This window comes from Bufo gargarizans, chromosome 3, assembly GCF_014858855.1.
Source record: "Bufo gargarizans isolate SCDJY-AF-19 chromosome 3, ASM1485885v1, whole genome shotgun sequence".
In the NCBI taxonomy this organism is placed as follows: domain Eukaryota; kingdom Metazoa; phylum Chordata; class Amphibia; order Anura; family Bufonidae; genus Bufo; species Bufo gargarizans.
In genome coordinates this window covers 422,866,282-422,884,549 of record NC_058082.1, presented here as the reverse complement: position 1 = coordinate 422,884,549, position 18,268 = coordinate 422,866,282, and the positions used below count along the sequence as shown (strand labels likewise).

At 41.4% G+C, this 18,268-nt stretch overlaps 1 protein-coding gene across 1 annotated transcript in view; it reads left to right on the top strand.

Moving 5' to 3' along the window:
- Positions 1–11,980, top strand: part of LOC122933438 (Krueppel-like factor 15) — a 32,559-nt gene extending 20,579 nt beyond the window's left edge. The window contains exon 3 of the mRNA XM_044288433.1: positions 7,199–11,980. Within this exon, the coding sequence (XP_044144368.1) occupies positions 7,199–7,373 (175 nt within the window). The 3' untranslated portion in view covers positions 7,374–11,980. The remainder of the gene's footprint in view (positions 1–7,198) is intronic.
- Positions 11,981–18,268: the final 6,288 nt, after the last annotated feature.

Sequence of the window (18,268 nt, the reverse complement as noted above, 5' to 3'; positions counted from 1 at the left end):
CAATTATTAAGTCTGCGCGATTGGACGTCTCCTATCCTCCTGCTTCTCTAATTTAGCTACAAACTCTTTTGATGAAGGCAGCAAGGATAGGATGTCGACAAATTAATTTCTCCATATTCTTTTCTTTTACAGACATGGACAAATGAAAACCTAGAGGGGAAATATCACAGGGCAGCGGTCCTTTGTAACACGTCTCAGCAACCTCTCTACCCTTGGGAAAAATTGGCAAAGGGGTGGTTTCCTCACTATCAGAGTCCCGTTCCCCCCTTGATCGTCTGGCCACCAAGCGTCAGTGATATTGCCCGCCAAAGAGGCCGTTCTAACAGAAGGCAATTGGGGGATCAAACTCTATAAGGAGGACAGCACCCTGGACAGCACTGGGGCTAAGGCCTCTTTCACACTTGCGTTGTTAGGATCCCGTTGCCGGAAGTGCCCGCCGGATCCGTAACACCGCAAGTGAACTGAAAGCATTTGAAGACTGATCAGTCTTCAAAATGCGTTCAGTGTTAATATAGCAGCCAGGACTTTAAGCTATTAAAGTCCTGGTTGCCATAGTAGTAGTGGGGAGCAGGGGAGCAGTATACTTACCGCCCGTGTGGCTCCTGGGGCGCTCCAGAATGACGTCAGAGCGCCCCATGCGCATGGATGACGTGATTCATGCGATCACGTCATCCATGCGCGTGGGGCGCCCTGATGTCACTCTGAAGCGCCCCGGGAGCCGCACGGACGGTAAGTATACTGCTCCCCCGCTCCCCACTACACTTTACCATGGCAAACAGGACTTTAGCGTCCTGGCAGCCATGGTAACCATTCAGAAAAAGCTAAACGTCGGATCCGGTAATGTGCCGAAACGACGTTTAGCTTAAGGCCGGATCCGGATTAATGCCTTTCAATGGGCATTAATTCCGGATCCAGCCTAGCGGCAAGTGTTCAGGATTTTTGGCCGGAGCAAAAAGCGCAGCATGCTGCAGTATTTTCTCCGGCCAAAAAACGTTCCGGTCCTGAACTGAAGACATCCTGATGCACCCTGAACGGATTTCTCTCCATTCAGAATGCATTGGGATAATCCTGATCAGGATTTTTCCGGCATAGAGCCCCGACGACGGAACTCTATGCCGGAAAAGAAATACTGGGGATGTTGCTGTGTTCAGAATTAAGCAATCACGTTCAATATCATGTTAAATAGGAGTCAGCATACACCTGCCATCATTTAAAGCGACTCTGATTAACCCCAAATAAAGTTCAGCTGCTCTAGTTGGTCTTTCCTGAAATTTTCTTAGTCACATCCCACAGCAAAAGCCATGGTCCACAAAGAGCTTCCAAAGCATCAGAGGGATCTCATTGTTCAGAAGTATCAGTCAGGAGAAGGGTACAAAAGAATTTCCAAGGCATTAGATATACCATGGAACACAATGAAGACAGTCATCATCATCATGTGGAGAAAATATGGCACAAGAGTGACATTACCAAGAACTGGACGTCCCTCCAAAATTGATGAAAAGACGAGAAGAGGCTACTAAGAGGTCTGGGAGGCTACTAAGAGGCCTATAGCAACATTAAAGGAGCTGCAGGAATATCTGGCAAGTACTGGCTGTGTGGTACATGTGACAACAATCTCCCATATTTTTCATATCTCTGGGCTATAGGGTAGAGTGGCAAGACAAAAGCCTTTTCTTACGAAGAAAAACATCCAAGCCAGGCTACATTTTGCAAAAACGCATCTGAAGTCTCCCAAAAGCATGTGGGAAAAGGTGTTATGGTCTGATGAAACCATGGTTAAACTTTTTGGCCATAATTCCAAAAGATATGTTTGGCGCCAAAAACAACACTGCACATCACCAAAAGAACACCATACCCACAATGAAGCATGGTAGTGGCAGCATCATGCTTTGGGGCTGTTTTTCTTCAGCTGGAACTGGGGCCTTAGTTAAGCTAGAGGGAATTATGAACAGTTCCAAATACCAGTCAATATCGGCACAAAACCTTCAGGCTTCTGCTAGAAAGCTGAACATGAACAGGAACTTAATCTTTCAGCATGACAACGACCCAAAGCATACATCCAAATCAACAAAGGAATGGCTTCACCAGAGAAGATTAAAGTTTTGGAATGGCCCAGACCTGAATCCGATTGAAAATCGGTGGGGTGATCTGCAGAGGGCTGTGCACAGGAGATGCCCTCGCAATCTGACAGATTTGGAGTGTTTTTGCAAAGAAGAGTGGGCAAATCTTGCTAAGTCAAAATGTGCCATGCTGATAGACTCATACCCAAAAAGACTGAGTGCTGTAATAAAATCAAAAGGTGCTTGAAAAAGTATTAGTTTAAGTGGGTGCACATTTATGCAACCCTATTATTTTATTTATTTTTTATATTTTTTCTTCCCTCTACCTAAAAGTTGTACAGTTTATGGGTCACATTAAAGGTCAAAAAAGTTCTGAATTTTTAACAGGGGTGTGTAGACTTTTTATATCCGCTGTACTTTAACAAAATGTCCTCCTTGACCACAGAAAAAGCAAAGTCTTTTCTTAACGCTAATGTTTTTATCACCTGGTCCAGGTGTGACCTGACCCAACTGCATTGGCTCATCACTAGACACGAGCTCAAGTGTCTTTTACCCAGAGTGTCAGAAGAGACCACTTCCCTGTATGATAATACGTCCCATTGGATTTGCATGTCTGTGAAGGTTCTCATTTATCCAGGTCATGGTATATATCTGTAAAGAATAAATCAAGGCAACTGGACGTACTGTAGATTTCTTGAAAACGTTTCACTCGTTCTTCCAACGAGCTTTCTCGTTGGAAGAACGAGTGCTGGATTTGCATGAAATGCCAAGGCGTCCTTCAGGTTCTCAGACAGTCTTTGACAAAATTGACTACGGAGAGCTGGGTCATTCCACACCCTATCAGTTTCCCACCTCCTAAATTCAGAGCAATAGGACTCGACTGAACGCTCTCCCTGCCGCAAGCAACGCAACTTAGATTCGGCCAGGAAAACCCAATCTGGGTCATCGTAGATAAGTCCCAGAGCTCTGAAAAATTAATCTACCGACGGAGGGATTGTGAACCAGTCGGCAAAGAGAAGGCCCAAGACTGAACGTCACCTTTCAGCAACTAAATAATAATCCCCACTCTCTGACTCTCGTCCCCAGAAGAGCTAGGACACAGTCTGAAAGATAATTTGCACGATTCCCTGAACCGAACAAAGTTGTCACTTCTCCCGAAAACCCTATCCGGGAGAGCAACCTTCGGTTCAGAGCAGGCCTGGTTCCCGCTGCCGGAACCCACCGTCTGTGGTCACTGAAACTGTGCAACAGCCATGCGGAGGTCAGCCACCTCCAAAGACAGCCCCTGCATACGATCGACCAGTGCAGAAACAGTATCCATAGCTGCACTGATAAAACAAAGGATAACGGTTTAGGTGGTTAATAATGTCACAGGTTAAGGGGAAGGGAAAACACCAAATACACACCACAATGAATAGACAATAATCTAGGCCCTAGGTCAGCTCACGGACCATATGTCTCGGAGGGCATACGGTTGTGTGCAAGGGCCCTTAATGACATTTGGACTGTCTCTTTTACTACTGGCCAGCTTGGTAGAGTCTACTCTACCGTAAAAAGCAAGCACGCTTAAGGCTGAGTTCATATGAGTTCTATTCCATTTTGTTGGACATCAACGTATCTGATGAATTTATAATTTGAGATAGAGATATAATTAAAATGATTCATTAATCAAAAAGAGTTCTTGAATGGTCAGAGAGTGGGACTGTCACTGTAGTTCAAGAGGCTTCCTCCTGCCGATTGATGGACAGGGCTAGTCATCTTGCCCTGCCCTGATAATCTTGTGCCTAAAGGGCCCTATACACAGGCTGAGAATCGCACAGATTATTGCTAACGAGTGCTCATAGTAACATGCATTAGCGATATTCGGGCATTGTAAATGTACTGACGATTACCTGATGAACAAGCAAAATGTTTGTCCATCCATCTAATCGGATCGTTTGTGTGCACACAAAAGTGATCGTTTACCGGCAGCAGATCGTGCTGTGTAAACACAATCTCCTGATGGCAAACGAGTCTGTATGGGAAGAGATAGCATTAGTGATCGCTCCTCCCCATACTCTGGAGGAGATTGCTGCATGTAAATGCAGCAGTCTCCTCCACCAGCAATCAGCAGATTGTTAGCTGCTGTTCCGATTAGAGGCATAAGTGCAGAGGCTCTGCTGCCTCTACACTTTTGGTTAGGGGCGCATGAACAGTCGCAGCAGCACAGGTGTGAGATTGTTGGGGCCAGGCTCTGAATGGAACCTCTGAAGCAGATGTGAACCTAGCCCAATTCATACTTGAAATTCCACTCCTATGTATGAGTGTGTTGTGAACCTCCTGCGCACAAAAACATTTGTGCCCAACAAACTGACTCTCTGTATGCCCTGAACTGCCAACAAAATACAGATTGGTGGCAGGAACTTTTTTGCTGATTTCACATAATAAATTAATAATGTTTTGGCTTTTTCAGAGAAGTTTGATATAATTCCAGTTGAAGCAGTGTTTTCTAAACTCCAGCTAAATTTAAAGGGATATTCCCACCACAAACATTTATGGCATATTCATGGGATATGGCATACATTTCTGATAGATGGTGGTCCCACCTCTAAGACCCACACCTTTATCCAGAACAGGCCTTCCCCATCCCACCAAGTGAAACGGCTTCAGCATCCAATTGAAAAATGGATGGAGATATATACGGTTGCTGTGCCAATCTGCAGCTCCCTCCATTCACATCTCTATTCGCTTTTAAATGCTCATAAGTTACCAAATAATGCTCATAAGTTACCAAATAAAGTATTGGTCCCTAATAAGTGCTTCTAGGGGATTGTTCCTCATTCAAATCTGCATCCCTTTTTTTCCCTCAAGGAATCCATGTAAAAAATTATGTATAGATTTCTTTGGGCACAATGTGAGATGTGTCTTGGATATGGCTTTGTGTATAGCCCATAGTTTATCATCTCGCTGGACTATTTCAAGACATTGGCTTTCGTTAATTTCTTTGATTTAACATCTTAGTGGGAGATAAAATTACTGGTTACCTTTCTGACAAGAGGCCAGTATGTCCTTGCTCAAGTGTTCCAAATATGATTTTGCCTCCACCAAGCTGCGAAGTAGATGTTACCTCTTTTGTTGAACTGTTGCCAAACAGATTGCAGTAAGAGATGGAGAAGGTTTTGACTTGAGGTTTAAGCGTGATTTCAGACTAACACAAAACTTTGACAAGGTTGTGAAGACTCTATGCTCCACTGTATTTAAAAGCTATGCACAGAGTTGGGGATTCAGAATTATTGCAATCTTCTTGTCTTGGTCTAAAAAAATTTTTTTTTTTTTTCAATTGGTCTTTATCAAAAGATTTTACTCCTTTCAGTCCTACTGTACTTGTAGACAGGTACTTTTCCTCAGTAAAACTGTCAGAGAGCTGCTCTGATGGCTTAAACTGTACATAGCCCTTATCTTTACCTTCCTAACAGCTCATCAATGCTCATTTAAACACAATTCTTATCAGTCTAATAAGAATATTGCATAAGAGTGTTTGAGTTGTCAGGGATCTAGAGATATGGGCTACAGATCAAGCCGTCAGAGCAGCTCTCTGATGGATTCACTGAGGGAAACAACCCTTCCAAGAAATGATGAGTACAGAGACTAAAGTATTGATGTCTTACCCTTATTTATGGGAGAAAAACTGCAATAATCATCCCTGTCCACTCCACAGTGGATGGAGCTGTACAGTTCCAGTGCCTGTTTTCAGTATCTGGAGCTTCTGCAAATAGCTGATTGCAAAGGGTGCATCAGGATACTTTATCAAAACTTTGGAACCCTTTCAAGGTATTCTTATAGGATGAAAGGTTAAATAGGGGTCTATTCACACTGGAATATTTCCAGATGTCTACTTCTGGCTTATGCCACCGATAGGCATACAGTGACCTATAGGCTTTCAGATAAAAAAAAACTAAAAGATAAAAAATACAAAACCTGTACTGCATTGTATACAATTTCATGCTGGGTGCTTCTTATGGCGTCATCTCTGATAAAAATGTATCCTTTATTCCATCAAGTTAAAAACTTGATGGAATAAAGGATGGATTTTTATCAGAGACAAGAGATGAAACTCCAATTTCTGTGGATTTTCTACCCATGGCCGAGGTGGAATTATCAGTGCAACACTCCAGCATTGAGGGAAGTGGCTGTATATGGCAATATGAGATCGTCAGCTGAATGTATCCATACTATATAGCCTGTTGGAATCATATGGAATAACACAGCCTGAGCATGTTAAAGGGGAACTAAAAAAAAAAAAAAAGGCCGAAGTGCTGCCGAGAGCAAACTGTCCCTTCAGCTTTCAACGGCTCTGCTTGACTTTTTGAGTATGGCTCCCATATACTTTCTGTATATCCGTACTCCACGTGCTCAAAAAGGCCTGTGGCACAGAGGACTTTGAACAACACTTCTGCCTCTTTTTTTTAAATTTTTTTATAAAGGTTTAGGTACTTTTTAAAAGCATTATGAACACTGTGCCATATAACCGAGGCTGAGCAAAGTTTGAGCATTGAAGAGGTTGTTCGCTATTTACTATTGATCACCTATCCTCAGGATAGTTCATCAATATCAGATCAGCGGGGGTCCGACTCCCAGCACTCCAGACGATCAGTGGTTTGAAGAGAAGGCAGCGCTCGTACAAGCACTGCCTTCTCTGCTCTGTTTACCTGCTTGCCGCAGCAGTTGCATGGTGAGCAGGTGTAATTACAAGTATGGCGTCCCCATTAACTTCTATGGGATGGCTCCGTCCTATTCACTTGAACATACGGAGTTGTCGCATAGAAGTGAATAGGGACGCCATACTTGTAATTACACCTTCTCACCACTGCAGTTGCTGCGGCAGGCAGGTAAACAGAGTAGAGAAGGCAGCACTCGCACGAACTCTGCCTTCTCTTCAAATTGCTGATCGGCGGGTGTGGAACCCTAACTGATGTGATATTGGTGACCCATCTTGAGAATAAGCTATCAATAGTAAAAAGCGGACAATCCCTTAAATAGAATGAGGGGGTTAGCGATTTGTGCTTCTGTATGTGTGAGGTGCACACTATTAGTAGGCCTTGTGTCCATGATAAGAGTGTGTTACTATGTTAGTGATGAACCTATTCTCTGATTTGCAGGTTTTCCCGTTCTGATGAGCTTTCAAGACACAAGAGATCCCACTCTGGAGTGAAGCCATATCAATGTACTGTATGTGACAAGAAGTTTGCCCGGAGTGACCACCTGTCCAAACACATGAAGATACATCGGGGCCAGAGAGTTGGTGGATGTCGTACACCACGACCCAGCACTTAACCTTTTTTTTGGTTTGTTTGCGTTCCACTAGGTGGGCAGAATAAAATAAGTTGCTGCTTTAACAAAATATACCCTTAGTCTATGATGTGAACTTAAAGGAACTGTATAGCAAGACCAATGGTTAAAACTGGATCAACCCATGCCGAATCAATTGCGCCTACTAGGAGTTATGTGACATAGACTTGCCAGTCCCACAGATTGTGATGATAACTTCGACAGAAGTTACTGTGCTATGTTGTCCGTGGCTGTTTTTTTTTTTTTTTTTGGAACACGCCTCTCTTGTGTGTAGAGGTAGAGACCTTTGCAATATCCCTGTGAATATACCCCTACCTCTCTGTTGACAGTTACTTGTTTTAATGGGTTAAATGAAAGACCTTACTAAGTGGTCTGTTCATATACAACCCCATAAGCATCTGTAATTTTGTACAGGTTTTACACATTTTAAAGGATGTTACATTTATGGCACTGCTGTGTAAAGGCAGTCGTTGCATTATTTTTTGTTATTGCCCTTTAAGATGGGCATAAAGTTAATACATATAGAAGAGAATATATGTAGGTACAAGGTATGTGAGTGCACCTACATTTTACAGCATTCTGTATACCATAACATGCACTTACATAAACCCATTATGACTGCATCATACACACTGGAGACTGTTACGAAAATTTCATTTTAGAATTGAAATAACACTAATGTGAAGATGTCCTCACTGCTATAACTAAATGCTCTTACTTATGTACAATATTAAACGCGACCTGTGAAACCCCCCAAAAAAGTGCCAAATAGTATATTACCTTTTTTCCCAGTGCTCCCCATTTCTATATCCACTTCTTTTCAAAAGTTCCTTCATTTCCCAATTATTGTCTCTGTTAATTTTGGTGTCCGATATGTTCCTTGGCCACGCATTGTCCAAATGGATGACTAGGTTGACAACTGGGCATGAACACTCCATGTAGCGACAGTGGTCAATGAGAGAGGACTGTGCCAGAGCAGTTTTAGTAGTGAGATCTGGTAGCTGTACAATACCACGTGATCTTGCCTTCTTCAAACAGCGAAACGTGCTGCTCATCATTGGCCAGGACAAAGCAGGTCAATGCCAGGATGCAGAATCAGCAGTGATGAAAATTTCCACTCGTTTTAGTAAGCCAGAACATTTGCAACATGAGGCGCTCTTTTGGCTCCCAATTAGCTCTCCATTTCATACCACTTTCTGTTTCAGCCCCTCCCTTTTTAACAGGAAGTAAGGAGGGAGATCAAAATAAATTCTCAATCGGCTCTCCTATGGCAGGTGGATTCCATTGTTCACATAAGGGAGCCGGCTTGTTCAGGACCAACACAGAACTAGTCGGCAGAATCAAACTGACCAAAGGGAAGGGTGCATGTCCCACTGAAGAGAAAAAACTATCCTGGGATCTCTCTACAGTATCGGTGCACCAAGTTGGCTAGTTGACACTAGGCAAGTAGGAGCGTGCAATTGTCAATTTATTCACACATTTGCACACTATGTGAATAATTTACATATTAAGGGCCAGCAATAATGAAGGGCGGGAGTGGATAAAAAAACAGATGCAAGGGGGACAAAGCTAATACAATATATGACACTTTTTTGGATGGGTACAGGTCATAGGAGCTGTCATAGTGGGATACCTTCTTTTATCCATGAAATGTGTCATGTTCTTCACCTTCCATCGGTATCGACTGTAGTTGTTAAGCACTTCAAAACTGTGATAAAGCCCCGACATGTTGGCTCATCCTCCCCATGTACAATGTTGCAGTGACTCCTGTCCTTTTCAGTTCAGAAAAGTGAAGCAGTCATCTGAAGGTTGTATAAGATACTGAAGGTCCAGGTATCTAGACCATGGACTGCCTCTACCCATTGAGGGAGCATTAGTGATTCATATTTTGTGGGTGACTAAAGACTGAAATTCACCCACCATTACAGGTCTTCTTACATACCGTTACCTGTCTATTCCATGTATAGAACATTCAAGTATTACTATGAGAACAACAAAGTCTAAAACTATTAAAAAAAAACATTTTTGTAGAACATCACCAGTCTAATATTACCATGGTTTCTACACCGTGACACAGTTGAATGTTAAACTCTATGTAACTTGGTTCATTAGATCTTTATGGATAATTCTAGAAGACTTCTACTAGCTAACAATACACCATAACTACATCGGTTTATATACAGTATCTGATAAAAATGTGTTAGAAACTAAAGTCTGTATACCTGTAAATGAATCACTTCTAAAATATAGGGACTTTAGGTCTCGTCTTCCATAAAATGTAATGTCTCTACTGATAAATTACTGTACAATTCTTACTGTTGGCAGATAAGAGTCCCAGCAGAGTGGACAGTAGACCTAATATTGCAGTGGTGCTGTATACTCTTTGGATCTCTTGGATCTGTTGGTGTTTTGCATTTTAGTTGGGTTTGGTTGGGATTTAGATATCTTAGAAATCATCAGTCTTCCAATGGGTGTCTTGTTGTACTCGCACAGAGCATGGAGGGGATATTTCTGTGTATATGTAGATATTTAATTTATACAGAGTTGGGATAGATCTACTTTCACTGGCACTTCTGTTACAGATAATGTATTTCCAGTCTGTTCCATGAGCATTGTGATCACTGCAGCATAGGCTTTATATAAAGGTTGGAAATGTACAAGTTTAATTTGGCGCTTGCCAATTATTCATTTAACCTAGAAGTTCAATGTTTCCAATGTATTTTGGGGTGAAGGAGAAAAGGGTGGAGAAAAAAATTACATTGGTTCAAATAAATTCATGGCATTATTATATAGTATGCCCTATGCACCAAGCCATTCTTGACAAATGTTGGCTCTTGCTTGCCTGGGATACTGGGTAGACCGCACTTAAAGGGGTTGTATCAGACTGCTGGTTCTCAACCCAGTTTAATATTTTATGATCTGGAACAGGTCTGTTGTGTAGGAGAAGTTCTCGATAGCTCCATTATAGAGGATGGCCTGACTAAGGGATTCTCTTTTTAATGCCTAATTTGGAATTTGAGGCTATTATAATGATATACTGCATAGTACTTATAATCTTCCACTTTTAAGGTGTATCCTATTATTCACCTCTGCAATAGCCTTTTGTGCTGCAATAATGATTACACCCGCTATGGGCTCCCTTTTTCAGCCACTACTATAGGAATGAGTGATTTGTGTTATGGTGCCAGGTGTAACTAGATACCTAAATATTAGATATTAAAACTATCTTATTGTATTTCTTTAAAGGGTTATTCCAACAACAGACATTGATGGGATACCCTCAGAATGCTAGATCCAGCTTAATGTTAATTTTCACGTGTCGGCGCTTGAATGAATTCTGGTTTATATTAGAGCCTATAGCATAGTGCTATAATGCAGCAGGAAGGCATCAACTTCATAATTGAATGTCCTTGCTTGTGGGCACCCTGTTGGGAGAAATCTGACTAATCTGTGTTATACAAAGTGACATTGAGTGATAGAGTGCTGAGTTACAATTGTGGGGGATAAAACTAGTCTTAATTAGTATCTTGAGCTGATATAAGTGGAAAGAATATTATAGCTTATTCTTCATTAACGGATTAGGTCTGCATTGTGTAGTCAGTTTTCAATGTTAATGTGCTGTGCCGCCATTAACAATGAAGACCGGCTAAATAATGTGCTTCTAATTAGTTAATTGGATGCCGCTCGCACAGCCGCACGGTACTTGGCCGCATTGTGTGGTCGTACCCTTATTGTCCATTAATCATAGAGGCTTGAATATAATTGTATGCTGCTGTTAAAACGATGACTGAAAATCCAGGCAGTACTGCTGTCTTGTTACGTGATCTTTTATATGCTCCGTTTTATTGCTTGTCCACAACAGGTTGCTGCAACCTGTGAACACTTTGAAGGGATTCTCCGTTACACATTTATATTTTCCCAAAAATATGATTAATGCAGTATTTGGTGTAGAAAGCCATGGTTTAAATCCTTCCAAGCATCCTTGCCTTTTTTTGGTCTTCACTTTGTTTGAGAACCTACTTTAGCTGAAGACTGGCTGCCACAAAATCACTACCAAACTGTAGCTGTTAGGGTAACCCTTATTGACCAGACTACATTCCTCCCGTTTTGGATCTCAAATCTCGGCATGTATAAACTATTCCCTGTTCCAGCAGGGAACGCTCCCAAAACTGCATAGCGGCAGCCTTTTCATGCAAATCTACACACGTCCTGTTTATGTGGTCACCTTCGTGGTTCAACCTTGCAGAAAACAGGACACTTGTGAGGTATGCATACGGAGACATGACTTGCCGTATCCGATCTTCTCAAATCTGGACTGACAACCTGCTGACTGCAGAGAAAGCAAACGCAGATGGCGTCTGTCATGCCCAAACCACACCTTTCTCAAGTTGTAGTATTAATCAGATTTCCGTTTTTCGTAATACATATAACTGGTGACTCTCTTTAAGAAAAATAAAGGGTATTTTTTTTTTTTCATGTTTTAAATTCTAAGTATTGTATAGTTATTTTTATATTCTGATCTTACAGTTTGTTCTAAAGGTTTAATAAACATTATGTATTTTCCAGGTGTTGCCTTGGCATAATAAATAATGTCTCTACTTACCTTGATTTTCATTTAGTTTTTTCTTTGTGAGCTCCTACTCATTATGAAAAACCTGTCTTTCCCCTTTAGTGCCAAGTGGGAAATTTTCCTCTGTGCTAGAGTGGAGAACCGCATTCACATCAGCGTTCAACTTTTTTCTCATCTAGTAGGGTACATTCATGGTTGCAGTTCAAATCCGGCAAGCTCTTCCAGTAGCCTGATCCGGCAAGAATGTCAGCTGTTGGTCGGACAAAAACTGTTGCATGGAAAGCAGCTGGATCACCGTCTGACCCTATTATAGTCCGACGGTCTGCGCTCTTCTGGAACAACCTGCCAGTTACACTGCCTCAGATCTGAACGTGCCCTTAGTCTGATACAATGAACTCTGACAAGCTGTTTCTTTGCTGGTAAGTTGTGAATTCAGTGCACACACAATTTTCTTCCGGTCTCGGCATTCCCCCTATATGTGTACCCACTGATGATACTTTAAAAAAGTCACCACAATCAAAACGTCATCATAATCATGTTGCAAAATGATTTTGGAAACCATGAATGTTCTCCATTTCTTTTAATTTTTTCTGAGACCATGGAAATTATGTACAAATATCTCATCAAAGATTAAAAAGATATAACTTTGAAAAACAATTGTGTGTGGACTGAATTCAAAGCTTACTCAAATTGGGTTGGAGAACCCTTTTTTAGTTGCACCAATATATCTCCATACTTCCTCTGCTGGAACATCCTGACAGAAGATTTTAACACTAGTGTGCAACTAGCTTTAGGCCCCTTTCACACGAGCGAGTTTTCCATGCGGGTACAATGCGTGACGTGAACGCATTACGCCCGCACTGAATCCGGACCCATTCATTTCAATGAGGCTGTGTATATGTGCGTTAGTTTTCATGCATCACTTGTGCGTTGCGTGAAAATCGCAGCATGTTCTATATTCTGTGTTTTTTCACGCAAAGCTGGCCCCATACAAGTGAATGGGGCTGCATGAAAAACGCATTGCATCCAGAAGCAAGTGCTGACGCGATGCGTTTTTCACTGATGGTTGCTAAGAGATGTTGTTTGTAAACATTCTGTTTTTTATATCAGATTTCTACCAGACCACATTATAGTTAATGGGTCCATAGGGAAGGAGGTAGCATCCGGCAGGCTTTTCTCTACTGGAACAGCCTGCCAAGTGTGAAACTAGCCTTAGGGCTCATTCACATGACCATATCATTGCCGTGCCCGTGCGGCGGACTGCAAATAGTGGTCCGCAATGCACGGTCACCGGTCATGTGAATCCCGTATTGCGGTGTAGACCCATTGACTTGAATGGGTCCACGATCCGCAAAAGATAGGACATGTCCTATCTTTTGCAGTCTGGAGGCATGGACCCGAAATCCCACAGAAGCGCTTCTGAGGATTTCTGTGGGCTACTAATCTGTGCCTCTGCTCGGCAAAAGTTAGGACATTCTTGGGGATCACGGACCCATTCGAATCAATAGGTCCGCATCCACAGAATCAAGGTGCTTAAGTTCATGTGAATGGGGCTTAAAAACAACAGAAAAGAACACTTATCCTCAATCCTGTAAGTATGTGATCGCTGGGGATCCCAGAAGTTGGACCTCCTAATGACCAGATACTTATCATGAAAACTGAGCTTGTGTCATGATTGCAGCATGCCAATATTTTCTGGTTGAGCAGACAAGTTTGAAACAATATGTGGTCACACTAGACAGACATTGTTTAGCAGATAGGGTTGAGCGATTCTTTTAAGGGCTCCGTCCTACTGTAAAATGTTTGGCCTCCGGGTTGGTCTTTCCAAAATTTCTGCAAATATTGCGAGACTTACTTCCACACTACCACATGTCAGTTAGTTTATTCACATAAATTATTGTATCAAAATACAAAGCTTTATTCAAATAAAAAGTGACACGTAATAGAAGTGAAAGAAAGTAAGTCTTGCGATATTTATTTAAACTTCGGAAAGACCTCCGTGGAGGCCATACAATTTACAGTAGGACAGGGCCCATATTCTTAACGAAGTTTTCAAACGAATTGGGTTTGGATACAGCAATCCGAACCTGATTCGCTCAAGCCTACCACAGAGTCTTACTCTTTCCCACATGTCATCCTAGGCGCCTAAAGAGTCCTAGTCAATATGGCATCAATAATGCCCTTCCATATTTCATCATCTTCTCGTTTAAAGTATTTTTATCATTTTTCATTTCTATGTGGCCTAGTATTTTAAAACCTAAATTGGAATTTTGGTCACATTGGACCCCTCAATAATGTATCTGGACATAATGTTGGAGAATTACATCTTTGTACAGCTGCTTATTGAGGTTTCTGTCCTCCAAATGTCTTCAGGTCTTTCTTCTGGGAGATACATACCAGAATATTGCATGACCTTCCGTTCATGTAGAGCACCACTTACTTCTATGGGTCGATGCACAGCCTGTTGAACACAAGGACAGCATATGGACTTAAATTACATTCCTGTTAATAAGCCCTTAGAATACAGAGAATACACAGTGCCACGTTTCCTATTTCAAGCTCTATGGCCCACATTTACTAATGTGTGTGTAATTAGACATTTTTGTAAATTGTGGCAAAAATGGGCACAATTTGGCACATCTAGTTTTAGAAAAATCCACTGCATCTCACAGAACTAGTGATGTAATGGTATATCGATGTAGTTTAGTGGAAAAGGGGTTTAGGGTAAGATATGACATTTTGTGAGCCAGCAAAGTGAGCCAACCAATAGTATCAACCTAGACATAAGTGTCTAGCCACGAACCAACTTTATCCTCCGGCCTGAGCCACTGTGATAAATTGGGTACATTGTCTATACAGCCATCTACAGGATTAGTAAATCTACCCCAATGTTCTTTGCCCTAGGCAACAGTGGCTCTTCTGTGAGCAGCAGAATATGGTATGTATATTGCAGGCCTCTAGGCATACAAATCCTTCTGATGTAATCTTCTATGATGCTATGTACAGCTCTTCTAACCATAGGGCAACTGGTGCATCAGGAGTCCTGGCAGCAGCTCCAATTTCTATAGTTTCACCAGCTTCTACGTTCTTAGGCTATCATCAGCTCCCTAAAAAAATGGATTCAAAGTGTTGGCTCACCTATTCTCTGTTTATGGTAGGGTGCCTCCAACCACCCAATCCGTGGAATAAATATATATACTATATAGGTAGGTTGGGCACACCTCACAATATCTTTCAAGTTAAAATATTAATTTTATTACAGCAGTAATGTACATATAAAATTATAACTTAAAACGTGTATGCGCGCAATATCAGAAGATAAATAGTAGATAAAATAAAATATCTTAATACTTACTACTAACTTAATAAGTAGCAATTCAGTACAGTCGTAACATTATGTCCTTTGAGAATGTATTCCTGTGATTAGTTTAATATACCAGTTCCGTAATTGTCTTTTAAAACTTTTGTAGAATCACAGTAATGTCCACCTGGCAGGGACAGTGGTACTTTGGTCCAAAATTTTTTGCATCAATTACGGAACTGGTATATTAAACTAATCACAGGAATACATTCTCAAAGGACATAATGTTACGACTGTACTGAATTGCTACTTATTAAGTGTGGAGGGGAACATTGTATCTTTATACAGTCCATTATATTGATGACAACCCCTATTTGAATAGAGACAAGAACGGACTTCCTTATCCACACATAGATCAACAAAATATAATCTGCATACATCGATACAGTCTATCCAATGTGGACTGCATAATACGTTGGTGTGAGAGGAATTCGAGCAATTGATCTGCCATACAAGAGAATATACCACTTGCTCATTCCTAATATACCATATATACCGTATGGGTCCAATATACATGTCTATCCAGACATATGGTATAGTTTATTGAAAGATATATTTTATTTATTTTATCTACTATTTATCTTCTGATATTGCGCGCATACATGTGTATAAGTTTTAAGTTATAATTTTATATGTACATTACTGCTGTAATAAAATTTATATTTTAACTTAAAAAATTGACAAAGACAGAGATTTATCCAAGTGAGGTGTGCCCAACCTACCTATATACTATACATATCATCAGCTCCCTGCCTGCCATTCTCTCCAGCAGGCCATAGGCAGCAGGGGCACAGAGTAGGAGGGGCCATTAAATGACATCATCATGCCACCGAGAGCACATTACACAGGAGGTGCAATCATGTCCCTGTATTTTGTCATTTCTGCCGGGCTGCTGACAGGGCAGGCTGTCAGAAGCTTGGTGTAGACATTACAATGATGTTACTTGTTACAATGACGGCTCATGGCTGCCACTGTCCTGTGTGCGCAGACGCCGGCTACCTGTGTGTTAAACAGGGCTTGTATCCTTGGTAGTGCTGTCTGCAGCATACTAGGGTTAATCTTCTCCTGCTCTGTCACCTGCTACATGGGGGGTAGCCAATTGTGAATCAGCTGCTCCTATATAAACCTGTTTTCTTTCAGTCCTTGCCTGAGCAATTGGTCTCTACAGAGCATGCTAGGTCTCTCTAGCTTGCAGGAGCATGTAAAAGAACTATTATCTGTCTGATGCCTGATTCATGACCTGTGCCTGTTTACTGTACTGATCATGTGCTGCTTGCCCTGACCTTTGGATTCACAAGAGCTCTGACAGCCCCTATCTCTGCCTGTTTGCTGACTATGTGTATTGCCTGATTTACTGATGCTTTGACAAAAGGGGCATTATTATTGTGAAGTGGCAAAAAGGACATGTTTACTGTGTGAGGACACAACGGGGAACACAGTTACTATGTGGGGCACTAAGTGGAGCACTATTACTAACAATGTGTAGGGTTTGGATGGAGCCCTATTACTGCAAGGAGCATAATGGGGTCAATAACTGCCTGCCATTATTGATTTGGATCATGATTTTTGTGGCACTGTTAATGTAGGGATACCTTTAGTTATTAACTGAATTCTTCTGTAAATGGTAAAGAATATGTTGGGATGGGTGCTGGAAAAGCAGGGAGCAAAAGGTGTCTTGGTAGGCAAATCTACAGAGATTAGTAATGGCTGGAAGAAGTATTCATGGTGGCCTGGGCCAGAATGAAAAGAAAAAGGATTGTGAATGAATGTGAAGATGTATAAAGATAGATAATTGTTTGTATGATATTTGACTGTGTAGGCACTGGAAGACAATCGTAATTTTTTTTGGGGGAGGGGAGCACCATCAATGTCTTGTACTAGGCTCAACTATGTGTAAAGTGGAGAATATGCCAGGTAACAGCCCTCCCCATCGCTGCTGCAAGATACCTAGCAAGGTCTCTACTCAGACCTTGAGACTTGTGCTGAAGTGTTAGCTTTTCAATTTTGTTGTAACCTATACCAGACACACTGTTGGGCATGCAGCTACTGGAACACTGCCATGCTCTCCATCATTTTGGGGATAGACTCCCTTACTCTGAACCTAGGCGAGTGGATTACCTTCTTCAGCACCTCGTCTATTGTGTGAAAGGTTTTTTGAGAGACACACAAGATGTGTTAAAAAGTTTTTTTCAGAAATACTGGTGTTCCAATTATGTATGGTTAAGTTACTATGTATCACTATACACTTGTATTCCTCTGACAGCTCGGCAACATCATATGGATCAGTACAGTAATTACACTAATGAATTAAAGGATTTCATACTCCAAACAACTGCTTTTTTGAGTACATATCATAACTTTTTATTTGACAGTGTTTTTATCTGCAGAATTCAGATGGGTGCTAAATACTCACCTTCCCTAGCGAATGTAATGTCCTACTGGCAAAAAGGACATGTTTACTGTGTGAGGACACAACGGGGAACACAGTTACTATGTGGGGCACTAAGTGGAGCACTATTACTAACAATGTGTAGGGTTTGGATGGAGCCCTATTACTGCAAGGAGCATAATGGGGTCAATAACTGCCTGCCATTATTGATTTGGATCATGATTTTTGTGGCACTGTTAATGTAGGGATACCTTTAGTTATTAACTGAATTCTTCTGTAAATGGTAAAGAATATGTTGGGATGGGTGCTGGAAAAGCAGGGAGCAAAAGGTGTCTTGGTAGGTAAATCTACAGAGATTAGTAATGGCTGGAAGAAGTATTCATGGTGGCCTGGGCCAGAATGAAAAGAAAAAGGATTGTGAATGAATGTGAAGATGTATAAAGATAGATAATTGTTTGTATGATATTTGACTGTGTAGGCACTGGAAGACAATCGTAAATTTTTTTGGGGGAGGGGAGCACCATCAATGTCTTGTACTAGGCTCAACTATGTGTAAAGTG